Source organism: Leucoraja erinacea, chromosome 39, assembly GCF_028641065.1.
Source record: "Leucoraja erinacea ecotype New England chromosome 39, Leri_hhj_1, whole genome shotgun sequence".
In the NCBI taxonomy this organism is placed as follows: Eukaryota; Metazoa; Chordata; class Chondrichthyes; order Rajiformes; family Rajidae; genus Leucoraja; species Leucoraja erinaceus.
This window is the reverse complement of record NC_073415.1, coordinates 5,075,395-5,088,758: the sequence shown is the minus strand read 5'-3', so window position 1 is coordinate 5,088,758 and position 13,364 is coordinate 5,075,395. Positions and strand designations below refer to the sequence as shown.

General features: G+C 40.0%; 1 protein-coding gene across 8 annotated transcripts in view; it reads right to left on the bottom strand.

Moving 5' to 3' along the window:
- The window catches only part of LOC129714508 (uncharacterized), a 74,385-nt gene continuing 61,021 nt past the window's right edge, over positions 1-13,364 (bottom strand). For 7 of the 8 annotated variants that reach the window (XM_055664162.1, XM_055664168.1, XM_055664169.1 and 4 more), the window contains 3 exons: positions 2,595-2,768; positions 1,160-1,364; positions 1-858 (listed from right to left, as the gene is read on the bottom strand). In XM_055664162.1, the coding sequence (XP_055520137.1) occupies positions 714-858; positions 1,160-1,364; positions 2,595-2,768 (524 nt within the window). In that variant the 3' untranslated portion in view covers positions 1-713. The remainder of the gene's footprint in view (positions 859-1,159; positions 1,365-2,594; positions 2,769-13,364) is intronic. The other variant, XM_055664170.1, reaches the window with a different exon arrangement.

Here is a 13,364-nt window from a genome sequence, read left to right as displayed (position 1 = left end):
CCTCTGGACCTCCAGGTGACCTGTGCTTTGTATCTAAACCAGCACAGCCCTCTTTCACTCACCACAGCAATGGCCACGTCCACGCCTCTGTGTCACGGCTGCCTGTATCTGCCTCAACGCAACAAGCAGGAGGAGGGCAGCCTGCAGAGGAGTCCTTTTGTTTATCTTTATCTGTGACATGTCAAATTTAAGCTTCACTCACAACAATTTAACAAGTGGTATGTTATTAAAAATGGACTAAGTTACTGTCATCCATCTGCCTTGTGTTGCCTTCCGTCTTTCCCAAGGCACAAATTAATGCAGGATTCCTTGCCTGGGGGTTTAACGGCAGGCGGCCAAATGGATCTGGAGCAAGCTGTGGCCCCGGCTACATTAGTGCCACATACTTCAGCGCCCTCTTGACACTGCGGCTCTCCTCGACAGGACTGTGGCACGTGACTGCTTCTAGACTATACAACATTAATCAAGGCTAAGCTGTTCTGCGCGACATTCTAATTGTATGAGGTGAATGCAGAATTACTCTATAAGGAAACCCACGTAAGGCAGATACTTTCATTACTACACAGGGACTTAAACGTTCAAAGGCAAAGAAGAACCTTTCCAAACTTCACTAAACTAGAACATAAAAAATAATGGCATGTGCCTTGGAGAGAGACTGCGCTTGTCGATCTGACCCCATCTACCCAGGTTTCTACACAGGCAGCAGATTCAACCTATTTCTCAGGCTCAGCAGACGTGGAGATCTCTTCGCGAACAGCCTCCACCTTCGGGAAGTTCACGTCCAGGATGTGTCGTTGAAGGTGTCTCACCCATTCTTCCTGAATTGAGAGAGGCCCATGGAACTCCACATCACAAAACCTTTTGGGAAGGAAAGATGCCACTGTTAATCTAATCAACTCACGATTTGGCTGAATTGTTATCACACCATCCCACCCAGCAACTGCCTCTCAACTCATCCACACCCAAAAATGTTGTTCTGCAACACTATTACCACAGCAGAAAGGTGTCACTGGTTAAACATCCTGGAATTCCTGTTGTAACACCATTATGTTCAAGGATGTTCTGAGAGTTAGAGATGAGCAAAAAACAAAACTCACCCAGGCCCAAATTTCACGGACCAATGGTTAAATGCATTTCACTGTGAAGGCGGCGCACTCACCTGCATTTCAGAGTATAGATGTTTCCTATAAACTTCACCAGTGAGAGCGGCTCAGGTTTCAGGACTGGAAAGATCACAGGCCTGACTCGGAGAGGTTTGGGTTCCTCTGACTTTGACCTGAACGTCTTTGTCTCTTTCCCCTCCTCTCGTTTCGGTGACAAGTTCTCTGTGTATATCGCTGGCTTTTGTTGCTTACGCTCATTGTCTGAACACGAAATAGAAACCGTTAGCTTATCATCTTATTGAAATACATACACATTATATCCATTAAACCTTATGCAGAAGACAGTTTCAAAAATAATTTCAGATGTGGTAAACCTGCCTGTACACTTAAACCCTCCAAAGATCACTGCTTAACGAGCACTACATTACTCCCATGCCGTGGTTTATAGGGTTAAATATTTGCCAGTACAAAAGGCACTTAGGCACTATTTAATTAAGAACAGTATGTTGACAAATATCTGATCCCATACCACTGGCCAAATGAAAAAAGGCAAAATTATTCGAGCATCTGTGGGGACTATTGTGCAGGGGGAAAATCATTTAACTAGAACAATAATCCAATTGCAATTCCAATGCAAGCTATATTCAATCTAATTGTGCAGAAACATATCAAGTTATTAGATTTCAGCTATACTGAATGGTCGTGTCTATTGTAGAGTTTTGGATGGGGGAAAAAAGTAACATTATTAGAATATTTACTTTTTTTTTAAAGAATAAAAACTCTGGTTAATGCAAGTGGTAATTTAGAGGGTTTAACTGCTTCTACTGGACAGGACAGACAATTACTCCACATGTGCCAGGAATCAAGCAGGTATAACAGTAATGCCATTTATCAGAAAGGTGTTCCCACAACACACGTTCAGATTTAGTGCCAAATGAATTCTTTAAAGTTACACTCTTTAAAAGGACAGAGGGAGTCAGTACAATCCATTTCTTCTACTCTCCTAACTGTTAACCAACCTTTCTCTGAATTCGTTGGAATCTGAAAATTGCGCTTGTGAGGTGAGTCACCAAACCGCATGCAAACGGGGCTTGATTTCAATCTTATACCGGATTAACTTACTTACACATTACAATGAATTAAGCACCTTGGCTCCGTTTCTATACAGAAAAAGAGTGCAAGAACAAAAGGCACAATAAATACAATCCACTCACGTGCAAATTAAAACAAAAACTTACATACATAAGCAAGCAAAAGCTGCATCTAGTCCCTGAACTTCTAGGGTTAGGCTTTGCATTCTCAAGCACGTCATGGAATAGACGCTTAACTTCATTAGTGGGGACCAACTTCGTGTCTGGATTACAGCATGTATCATCACACACAGTTTCCTTTCACAGTGCAATTGCAATTTAACAAGCTTTCTCTTCGGCACTGTCAAAGTTCACATTTAGTTTTTTTTTGGTTAAGTTATACAAAGCCAAAGGGTCTCACATGTGTCGGTGAGTGCAGGTTCAGCCTTTTCGTGGAGTTCCTCAAACTGAGACAGACTCGGTAACTTCCTTTTCAATCCAGATTTCAGATGGCCACGCATATGGTTGGAGAGGCCTACACCCGTGGTTAGTGTCACTCCACAATACTCACAGGTTCCTAACTTGACTGGGTGCTCTGTTGTCCAAAATGAAATTAAGATTCAGTTACCACCCTGCCTTCCACAGTTTAATTCCTAATTTAATTTGAGGTTCTGGCAGGTCTCAGCCTAGTTCCTAGTGGACAAGAGCCCACAGCACTTCAAAGGCTCATTAATTTAGCAATGATTGTCTGCAGATTTCTTTTAGCGGATGGTGTGTGAAATGGAAATAGAAATTAACACATACCACTTGGGGCTGCTCTTGGGACGCAGGCAAGGAGAGAGAGCTAGTGGGCACTCTGCATCACGGGCGAGACCCTCTCTGACTAGGGAGTTCTCAACGACTGCAAAGCAGAAAAATGCTCCACTTTCACTCGCATCTCACACACACACAGACTCGCACATTCATTCCTCATCCGTGCATCATGCCAGATATTTGGAATGGGAAAAAGATGCAAAGTAAAGGAAGCCCCAGAGCCCATTCAACCATCAGCATTTAGTCCACTCAACGATCAGCATTTTCTATTGAACAATTATTTCCTTCCAACTTATCAATGTTCTTCAATGCACCGTTTTTCGTTTTTAAATTACTGCGAGATTAAATCTGGATACAAGGTTTACATTCAAATATTTTGATCCAGTCTTCGTCTTATTATTTGAGAAATTAACAGATTTCAAACCTTTCAGATTCCAGCGCTTCTAATGAAGTGCTGGATTCTGAAAGGTTTGAAAATTGAAAAGACCCCGTAACTGGAGAAAGGATTAATAATGTCAGCATGCATGGATATTTTCCAATAATTTAGCACACGGGCCTATATCTGTTAATTAGTATTGTTTTGGAAAGAACTGCAGATGCTGGTTTAAATCGAAGACACAACAAAATGCTGGAGTAACTTAGCAGGACAGGCAGAATCTCTGGAGAAGGAATAGTATTGTTTCTCAGCTACGATACAAACCCATTCACTCTGCTGGAATGAGCTATTACTGCATACAGCTCCCGCCCACCCAAGTTTGGCAACACAGAGAGTAGTCCCCCAACCCTGTCCACAGATGGCCCACCTTAGTGCAGCACCTTTTGGTCAGGCCCCAACCAAAAAGTCCCATTACATTCTCATTTTACCCCCAGAATTTCCATAATGGATAGACCTCAACATACATGGTGCCTCTAACGTAGCAAAGACATCCGTAAGCATTTTACAGGAGAGTTACCAAATACAAAAATGATACCAAGCTAAGTAAGGAGAAAGGACACAAAATGCTGGAGTAACTCAGCGGGTCAGGCAGCATCTCTGGAGAGAAGGAGTAGGTGAAGGAGTCTGAAGAAGGGTTCAGACCCGAAACATCACCTACTCCTTTTCAACAGAGATGCTGCCTGACCTGCTGAGTTACTCCAGCATCTGCAGTTCATTCCTACACAAGAAGAAAAGGACAACAGCCAAAAGACAATCCAAATGGCAGAACGCAAGGAATGCCTCGGTGCAGGCAAGAGCCTGAAGCAAAGTTGAATGATTTGCAATTCCAGAATTTAGGGCCTCAGCGTTGAAGGTGTAGCTTCAAATGGTGCAGCAATTACATTTGGGAATAAAGAGGAATGCAGGAGAAAATGGGCTGCTGGAGGAACTCAGCGTGTCAGGCAGCATTTGTGGAGGGAAATAGAATGGTGGCATTTCAGGTTGAGACCACTCATCTGGACTGAAAGAGGTGAGATGGCCGTATAAAGACGCGAGGCAAATCTGTGATCTCCTGTCTTCACTTGAATGATCCAAGACTATATGGTGTTAAAGGGCCATTGGGATTTGTCAAGAGTCTGAAGACTGGTCCTGACCCAAAACATCACCTAGCCATGTTCTACAGGATGCTGCCCGACCCACTGAGTTACATCAGCATTTTGCATTTTTCCCAGGATTTGTCAAGCCCTGGAAGGGATTTAAAAATACGGGAGCCAAGTGGGTAAGCAAGTTCAATGGGACGATGTGAAGAAGGGTACAGACACCTTAAGCTTGGGCCGAGTTGAAAAAGAGGGGCCAAGCATGCACTGGAATTGTTGAGTCTGGAGATAACAGTCATAAGACTTCAGATGCATAAGACTACAGCAGCATACAGCAACATTACCAGAGTTGAAATAGAGGTACTGGAATGGCAGCACATGGCTTGAAACACTACTGTGGGTCATGTAATAAACCAAAGTGGCAAATGGCCGTGTTCACTTTCAGATACATTTCCGGGAGAGGGAAGGAGTCAACAGCTAAGAAACAGAAGCATGGCCTTAATCTTCCCAATATTTACTTGAAAAACATTTCTGTTTACCCAGCCATGGATTCTGACAAGCTCTGATAGTTTAAAAACTGTAAAACGGTGCCGGGGAGAAAACACTTGGGCCATGTGTTTGCAAGTGAAAATTAAAACCGTGATTTTCACTGACAGCTTCTTCCCTATAGTAACCCACTAAAGTCTAGCACACCCCCTTTGTGCATTCACAACAACAATCTGGAAGCCAGTCAGATTCTCAACTCCAACATAAAGAGTATTTGGGCTATGTTCTTGGCCAGTTTAAAAACCCCAACCAGAACATTCTGCGGTTCAATGAAATCTCAACTGAAATCACAACCAGTGACTGTTTGTGGTAAGGAGATCTCAAGATCAGTGCTTGACATGAGATACAAGCCATTTTAAAAGCAACACCCATTGAGATAGATACATGTCAGAGCAAAACCTTGCAAGCCATGAATAAACACAGCTATGATGCACTGCCTCAAATCTCTACTTCGTTTCAATATTTAAAGAGATATCATGTTTCCTCGTAGCATAGGTTTAAATAGTCTAAACTTCTGGGGCAGTTCCCAGCTTTTCTAATGGACAGATTAAAAGCAATACCAGCAAGGGCAAATTTCAGCTTCAAATTTTTGCTCTCATTTAAAATCGTAGGAGGCAGTAACTAAACTGTTGAAAGGTATTTTGGAATACACTAAGTTCCCTCCCTTCACCTCCATTCCGTGCAGTTCAAATTCAGGCATCTGCTGAGGAAAAATGTTCTCAGTGATGGGACTATCAATGCAACGATACAATTAAAAAGTTAAAAGCTAATCCACTGATATACAAGCAAAGTTGCAGCTCACAACCAGGACCACAGGATCGGTTTTGCTGTATTTTGTGGGGAGGGCTTACACAAAGTATTGCTGCTAACTCAAATGTGGTAGCAAATTTGTTAAAACATTAAAATAACTACTCTTGCCACTCTTATCCAATCAGTTCCAGTAAGAATGTTTTAGACCAGGTAATATTAATTTTGGTATGAAGATATTTTAAACAAACAAACTGCTAAAAAAGCAGCATGAGTAATGAACGATTACAAGTAAGTAGCAAAGAGGAGGATGACCGAATATTTAGTGCAGAAGGCAACAGCTTATTTTCTGGGTGAGAAATTGCATTCGAAACAGTTCACCTGAAACAAGAATTAATCATTTCCTCAATGGCGAATTCCTAAACATATAGCATGTTGTTTAAGAAGGAACTGCAGATGCTGGAAAATCGAAGGTAGACAAAAGTGCTGGAGAAATTCAGCGGGTGCAGCAGCATCTATGGAGCGAAGGAAATAGGCAACGTTTCGGGCCGAAACCCTTCTTCAGACTGAAGAAGGGTTTCGGCCCAAAACGTTGCCTATTTCCTTCGCTCCCTAGATGCTGCTGCACCCGCTGAGTTTCTCCAGCATTTTTGTGTACCATATAGCATGTTGAGCAGCACCACACAGGAACAAGCCATTTAACCGATAATGTCCATACTGATCATGATACCAAGTTAAACTAATCTCTGCTTGCACGTGATTCACATCCCTCTATATCCATGTCCCTATCTAAAAACCTCTTAAACACCACTTTTGTATCTACCTCTGTTTAAGAAAAACTAGCCCCCTGCACACGTTTAAACTTTGCCCTTCTGGACTTAATCTATGTCCTCTAGGCTGTGTCATTTTCGTCTACCCTATCATAATTTTACGTACTTCCATCAGGTCTTAATGGATCCACAGGGAAAAGCAGCAGACTGAATCGGAAAGTGTGAGCAAGCATCCGGTGCCATTAATAAACGGTAACTTGAGCCACAGTGTCTGGACTTGCGATCAGAGAGAAGCAATCACATTTGTATTATGTCAGAAATCATCTTGTTGATTAGCTGAAACTACTGGTCAGGATAGCAACTCTGCACTTCCACCTATGGACTGCTAACAACTGGCTGACAAGCTGCTAGGAAATCACTGCATTACTGCAAATAGTATTCACATGCTTTATATTAATAAAGGTCATTGCAGTTTTAATAAATTCCACCTACTTCCAAACTCTGAACTTCATCGCTTGGAATTTTCTGTTGGAAACCAGAACTTATTTAAATAGCCAGAGGGGGAAACATTAGAAGTCAATAAGGTGAAGGTTGCCAACCAGAAGGGAAGCATTAACTCTTTTTCTCTCCACAGATGCGACAGTTTTATTATTAAATCAATGAAAGAAAGAGGGCGAGACAAGTACATGGATGATTTTAAAACAAGGGCATAAACATTTAAAGGGCATGTCCCACTCGGGCGACCTAATCCGTGAGTTCTGGTGAGTTTGCCCTCGACTCATACTCGCAGCATGGTCGACACGAGGTCGGAGGAGGTCTTCGTAACTCTCCTTCATGCTCGAGAGTGGTCTCCACGTACTCGAGGCCTCAGTTAGTGAAAAAAGGTCGCCATGGAAAAAAATCTATACTTTTTTTACTCGTAGGTTTAGTCGTAGTAGGTCAGCAAGTTAGTCGTAGGTAATCGAGGGTAGTCTAAGGTAGTCAAAGGGAGGTCGAAGGAGGTTTCACTCTCCACTATTCGGTGTCCAATTTTCCCGAAGTTAGTCGTAGCTAGTCTTCTACATAGTCGAAAGAGGTCGTCAACATGGCATTTTTTCGAACTCTTCTAAACTCGCCAATTAGGTCGCACAAATGGGATAGCCCCTTAAGTCTATGTCTTGTTATATTCTGAGTAACCCTAGTATTTTATGTTTCTATTTCAAATTCACAGCATTTATATGATTTTGCTTTTCAACATTCTACTTGCAATTAGTCTATCAACGTACTGAGTAATCAGTTAAATATTGTGCCATCTAGTCAACAATTCCGTAGATTATTTTTTCATTCGAGGACTATATACGCATTCAAACATTACGAAGTAAAGAAATCACAGGAAATCATTACGATTCAAGATTGGACATCAAATTAAAGAAATATTAGGGCAGAAGACCAAAAATTTGGGCAAAGGTAAGTTTTAAAACATCTTGCAGGAGAGAGAAATTGAATGATATAGAAAGATAATTTTTTTTTTCCTTCCTTTTTTTTTCCTGTTGTCTTTTTCATATAGAAAGAAGAAAAAAAGAAAGAATTCCAAGTGATGAAATCTAGATTACAGACAAGGATATAATTTCTTTAAGTACAGGCATCATAGTTTTAGAAGTAAAGGCAATTAAAGCAAGAGGATGAGACAAGGACGTGGAATGATTTAAAACAATGGCACAAACTTTTAAGTCTTTGTCTTGTTATGTTATGACCCATTTAAAAATAAAACTTATTAGTAGGTTGAATGTCACTTGCGTCACCGGCATTGACTGCCCATTCTTATTTGCCCCTGAAATAAGAATGTAACTAAAAATCCACAACATTGAGAGAACGGCCAAACGAGCAGTGGGCCCTAGGGCAAGTTAAGACAAGCGTAGCAGGGTATGGGAGAATGGCGACAACAGAAATAGTTTAGAAGTGTCTAGATGTAAAAACAGGATGGATGAAAGTTACAGCAGGGGTGATGCAGGTAAAGTTATAGAATTCAAAGTATAATGAAGGGCTGACCAGCGGTAGAAGCTTATTTCAGGCTCAAGTACAACACCAAGGTTGTGTAAACGGCCTTCGCTTATTGCCAGGAAGTAAAATGGAGTCAATGCCTTGGGAACAGAGTTTGGTCCGAAAACAATGGCTTCTAACAAGAGCATTTCCTTTTATAAACTTCTCAATTGTTGTCTTAATCCATTAGGATTCAAATTATGAAGCAACATATGCACCAACAACTGCAATAAAAATGGGGTTTTGTGAAGGCAAAATTCCAAGATAAAATTTCGCAACTTATTAGAATGCCAAATAAAACACAAAAAATGAGCCGCAGGATCTTAGAAATTCCTTGTTATTTGCAACAAAGCTAAGCTGCACTAGTCTATCTTCTGAAGGAATAAATCCAAGTATTAAACATGAATTAGACATAATTAGGTTTACCCAAACCAAAATGAAGGCAAACAGAACTCTACATTCCAGTTTCTTTCATTTAAGTTGATATGAGGATACTGATCTCAAGTATGGGTTTTGAGTTAATTTGCTGGAGATAATTCCAGGTTGCAGAGACGTGGTAAATTACAGCTTCAGTGCAGAAACTAATAGAGTTATTAAATGCAGTGTTGTTGAAACAGTCATGCAATCAAGAAAAAATGCCTAACACTAAAGAAATCTCTGGAGCATCTGCGATCATCAGTAACTAGCATGCAGCCCTCCAATCTTCAAGGAAATAAATCTTGCACAACATAAATATTTGTGGCCATGCTGCTGACCATGTTATAGATCTAAAAAGAGCCAGATTAAATGGTGAACTTTCATCAAATCAAAATGAAGAGTCTTTGACTATAAAAGTAGAGGTTAGCTTACCTTCTATTATGAACTTAAATATTTTTATGAATTTAAATTTTGAATTACATTTTTTGATACTTTTATGCATTCTTGGGTCAAAACCTTTATCCTTCCAGCCTATAATGAAGCACATGTCACTATTTATCTTACTTGAGAATGTGCACTAAATTAAATAGCTTTTTAATGTAGATTTCCTTGCAATATTAGTTTTTGTACTTTTTTTAAAATCGTTTACTTGCATGAATTAAAACGTTTACTGGGTTTTATCCCTCAAGTTTATTTTACAATGGATAGTGTCAAACAATTAGAAATTCAAAAGTCAGAAATACCGCTGGAATATTTAATATTTAAAAATGCCTTAATTATGATCTCCCATTCCTCACTTCTAGGTTTGCCATTACCTTTCATAGCTTTTGACAATTCATAGAACTTAACAAATTTAGTGAAGTGTTTGGTGTGGGATAAAAAAAAATGTATACTGATTTTTTGTTTGATCAATCATCTCCCAAGCATCTATGGCAGAACTGGAAACCAAAATGAAAAGTAGGAATTTTCTCTGGGTGCTCTCAAACAAAAGTAATTTAGGCCTGCAAAAATACTTGCATAATACCAAGTAAATGAGTATTGTTGTTTATTTCAATGAATCTGACATCAACACCTGAACCTTCTGAACATGTACAGCTTAAGAGTTTGATAAATCATTTTGGCTGCTATTAACAGATGCAGCTGGTTCCTCTTATTATTTTATTGTTCCTTCACTCCTATCCAATTTTAGAATGATAAAGTCTGAACAAGTCTATTGAATCCTGAGTGCAAAGTCCACATTTTCAACACCAGAGGGCTGAAGATTTACCTGAATATTAACCGACCGTGAACTTTTAATGTTTAAAGCTAGCTTTACATAAAACGAGAGACCCAGAAAAAAAATCAAATTTCACATGGAGTAAAGATTAAAGCTTCTGCTGTGTTCCACTGTTCACTTCAACCATTCATCTCACTTTGACAAACTTTCTAACCTTAATCAGCAAGGTGGAAAAAGAGGCATCTCCTCATGAAGCATTATTCGCAATAACTAACTATCTGTGTTTATGCTAGAAACACGATGAGGAAATATCTATAATGTTACTCCCATCCATTCCATGGGGATAAATAACTAACATATCATATGGAAAATAACCATACTGTCACAGAGTCATACCCTTTGGCCCAACTTGCCCATTCTGACCAAGATGCCCCCCACTAGTCCCACCTGTCCTCCAAGCATTTCCTATCCACATACGTGTCCAAATGTCTTTTCAATATTGTTATAATACCTGCCTCAACTACTCTCTTCTGGCTGCTGGTTACATTTACCCACCCTCTACGTGGAAACAACCACTTGGAACAAGTACCAGATAAATATCAGCCAGTAATAGCTTAACCACAATCCAAAGTGATGAAAGACATGGTGGGGGACTTAGAATGCGCTTAGATGGACATCTAATTTGGGAAAGTTATTAGAATATGTATATCAGCACTGAGCACAAAGCACTTGCAGAAATTTAGGTAAATTAAAGACATAAGCCAGGGTCGATCAGTAAGGCATTTTAAATGACAACAATAAAAACCGAGGAGATAAATTGTGACATGGAGTTGTTCATTAATTTATTCTTGACTAAGTTCCAGAAAGTTCAGAGTCTACCGAGTTAAAATAATGCTTGTATTTGAAGGTGGAAGGCAGACTGCAGGGATAGTGGGCATGGAGTCAAAGTGAAAGGTTACGGGAAGAAGGGGTTTGAGGGGGGAATAGATCAGCCATCACCAAATGGTGGAGCATGTTCGATGGGATGAATGGCCTTTCTCTGCTCCTATGTCTTATGGAAAGTGACGAGAGGAATTTTAAAAGGCTCTACTTGGGAATTCCACTAATTAATGATTGGGATAATATATTAGAGAACCAAACATCCAAGTTTGTTAACTACGTTAATGGAATAGTAAGTAGTGCAAACAGAAATACAAAATCACAAAATGATGTTGACTGATTTAATGAACAGGTAAAACTGTGGCAAGTGCACTTCAACACATTGATTAAAGGAAGGGCTATCTACACAAAAATCAGACAAGTACTTGTAAGTGGAATGAAAAGGAAAAAAATGGGAATTAGTATCTATTACATCAGCTCATCTACACTTTGCTAAAATATCTATCTTTATGTGCAAGCAGCTAAAATTGCTGCCAACACCATGGATGTCATATGTATTGTGACTAAACCCTAACATATCACTGCAACTAAACCCAAATAAAAGGACAAATTTCCTGGTCTGTAAACTAATAACACTACCAACATTGTGGATGTCACAACATGGCCAGTATATTTTGATCATTTATAAATTTTGTCCTTTCAAAAGTCTGCTCCACTTCGAGGGGCAATGGTGTGCCTCTCACAAGAGCAATGCAACAGCAACACCGCTTGCCAAGCCTGTCAATACATGTAATCAGGGCTACGTAATGAAGTAAGATGTTCTTCCTCAAGTACCCAACTGCAGTCACACACTCTAGCTAATATCTGGCTTTAGTTTAGTTTAGTTTCGAGATACAGCGTGGAAACAGGCCCTTCGGCCCACCGAGTGTGGGAGGAAATCGAAGATCTCGAAGAAAACCCAAGCAGGTCACAGGGAGAACTTACAAACTCGGTACAGACAAATACACGTAGGCAGGATTGAACCTGGGTGTCTGGCAATGTTAGCGTTCTAAGGCATCACCTCTACAGTTGCGCCACTGTGCCACCCAGTCCTTACAAATGCGTTGGTCCTTATAAAAGTGATAGCTTATTCCTTCCACGTTTTTTCATCACTTGCCTATTTCCCAGTGCAGAACATTCACTTGTGAATTATCCCGAGTAAAATTAACGAAGCAATGACTGGGGGTAATTACATGTATTCATCCCTATGATGTGCACTGTGTTGGGAGAAGGCACGAGAATGTGGTTAGGAGGGAGAGATAGATCGGCCATGATTGAATGGCCGAATGGCCTAATTCTATTCCTATCACTTATGATCTTTTGATGATTCTGACCTAGGGTGCTGTCTGTGCATATATGCACGTTCTCCGTGCGTCCGTATGAGTTTCCTCCTGATGCTCTGGCTTTCATTAACTACAGTTATGACAAAGCTTCAATGTTGAGAATTCAATGTTTTGCAGTTCTCCAGCATGATTGCCGTGTAAAAATAATGCAACTGATGAGTGCTCAACAAATTGCTAAAGAGGACAATACAAAATCAAATTCCAGATTTTATTTTATATTTTAATTTAATATTTTTTTTAAAAAGGGGAAATGATGATTTGAGAACATGATAGTTGAAAGCCATTTTGACTGCTGAAACGAAATGGGTCAAATGGCCTTTTATTCTGAACACTGCTGAAATTTGCAAGCAGTTGGTGAAATATCAGTCTCCTCAGGCAGGGAATGGGGAGATACGGATAATGTGCAGATCAGAGTCGAGACTGCTGTGGGCCGATGGGCTGTTCTGTTCTACATTCATTAATCTGTAGCAAGGCAAAAATAGAGCCATGACAGAAAGCTAAAAAAGGGAAGACTGTGGTCCTGGTATAATAACTTCAAAGACTTTTATTTTAATAGTCAGAGCTACACTGCACTTGCAGTAAACATGCAAGTGCAGCAAACACAGAGCTCATTCAACAGGCCATTTGCAACAGTTCACAAGGATGAATAACCACCAGTTAAGAAAAATCAGCAATGAGTAATAAATGCTAGCCTTGTCAGTAGTGCTCAAATACTGAGCGCAAATTAGGAAACAAGAATTGGAGACTGAAAATGGTAGTTGCTTCAATATTACAAAATAAAATGCGTCGCATTCATGTGGATTATGGGATATTGGTTTACAATGGGTGTCCTTCATTTTAAATAGGTATACCGGAAAATATCAAACAAACAGAAAATCTCACTAAATTTG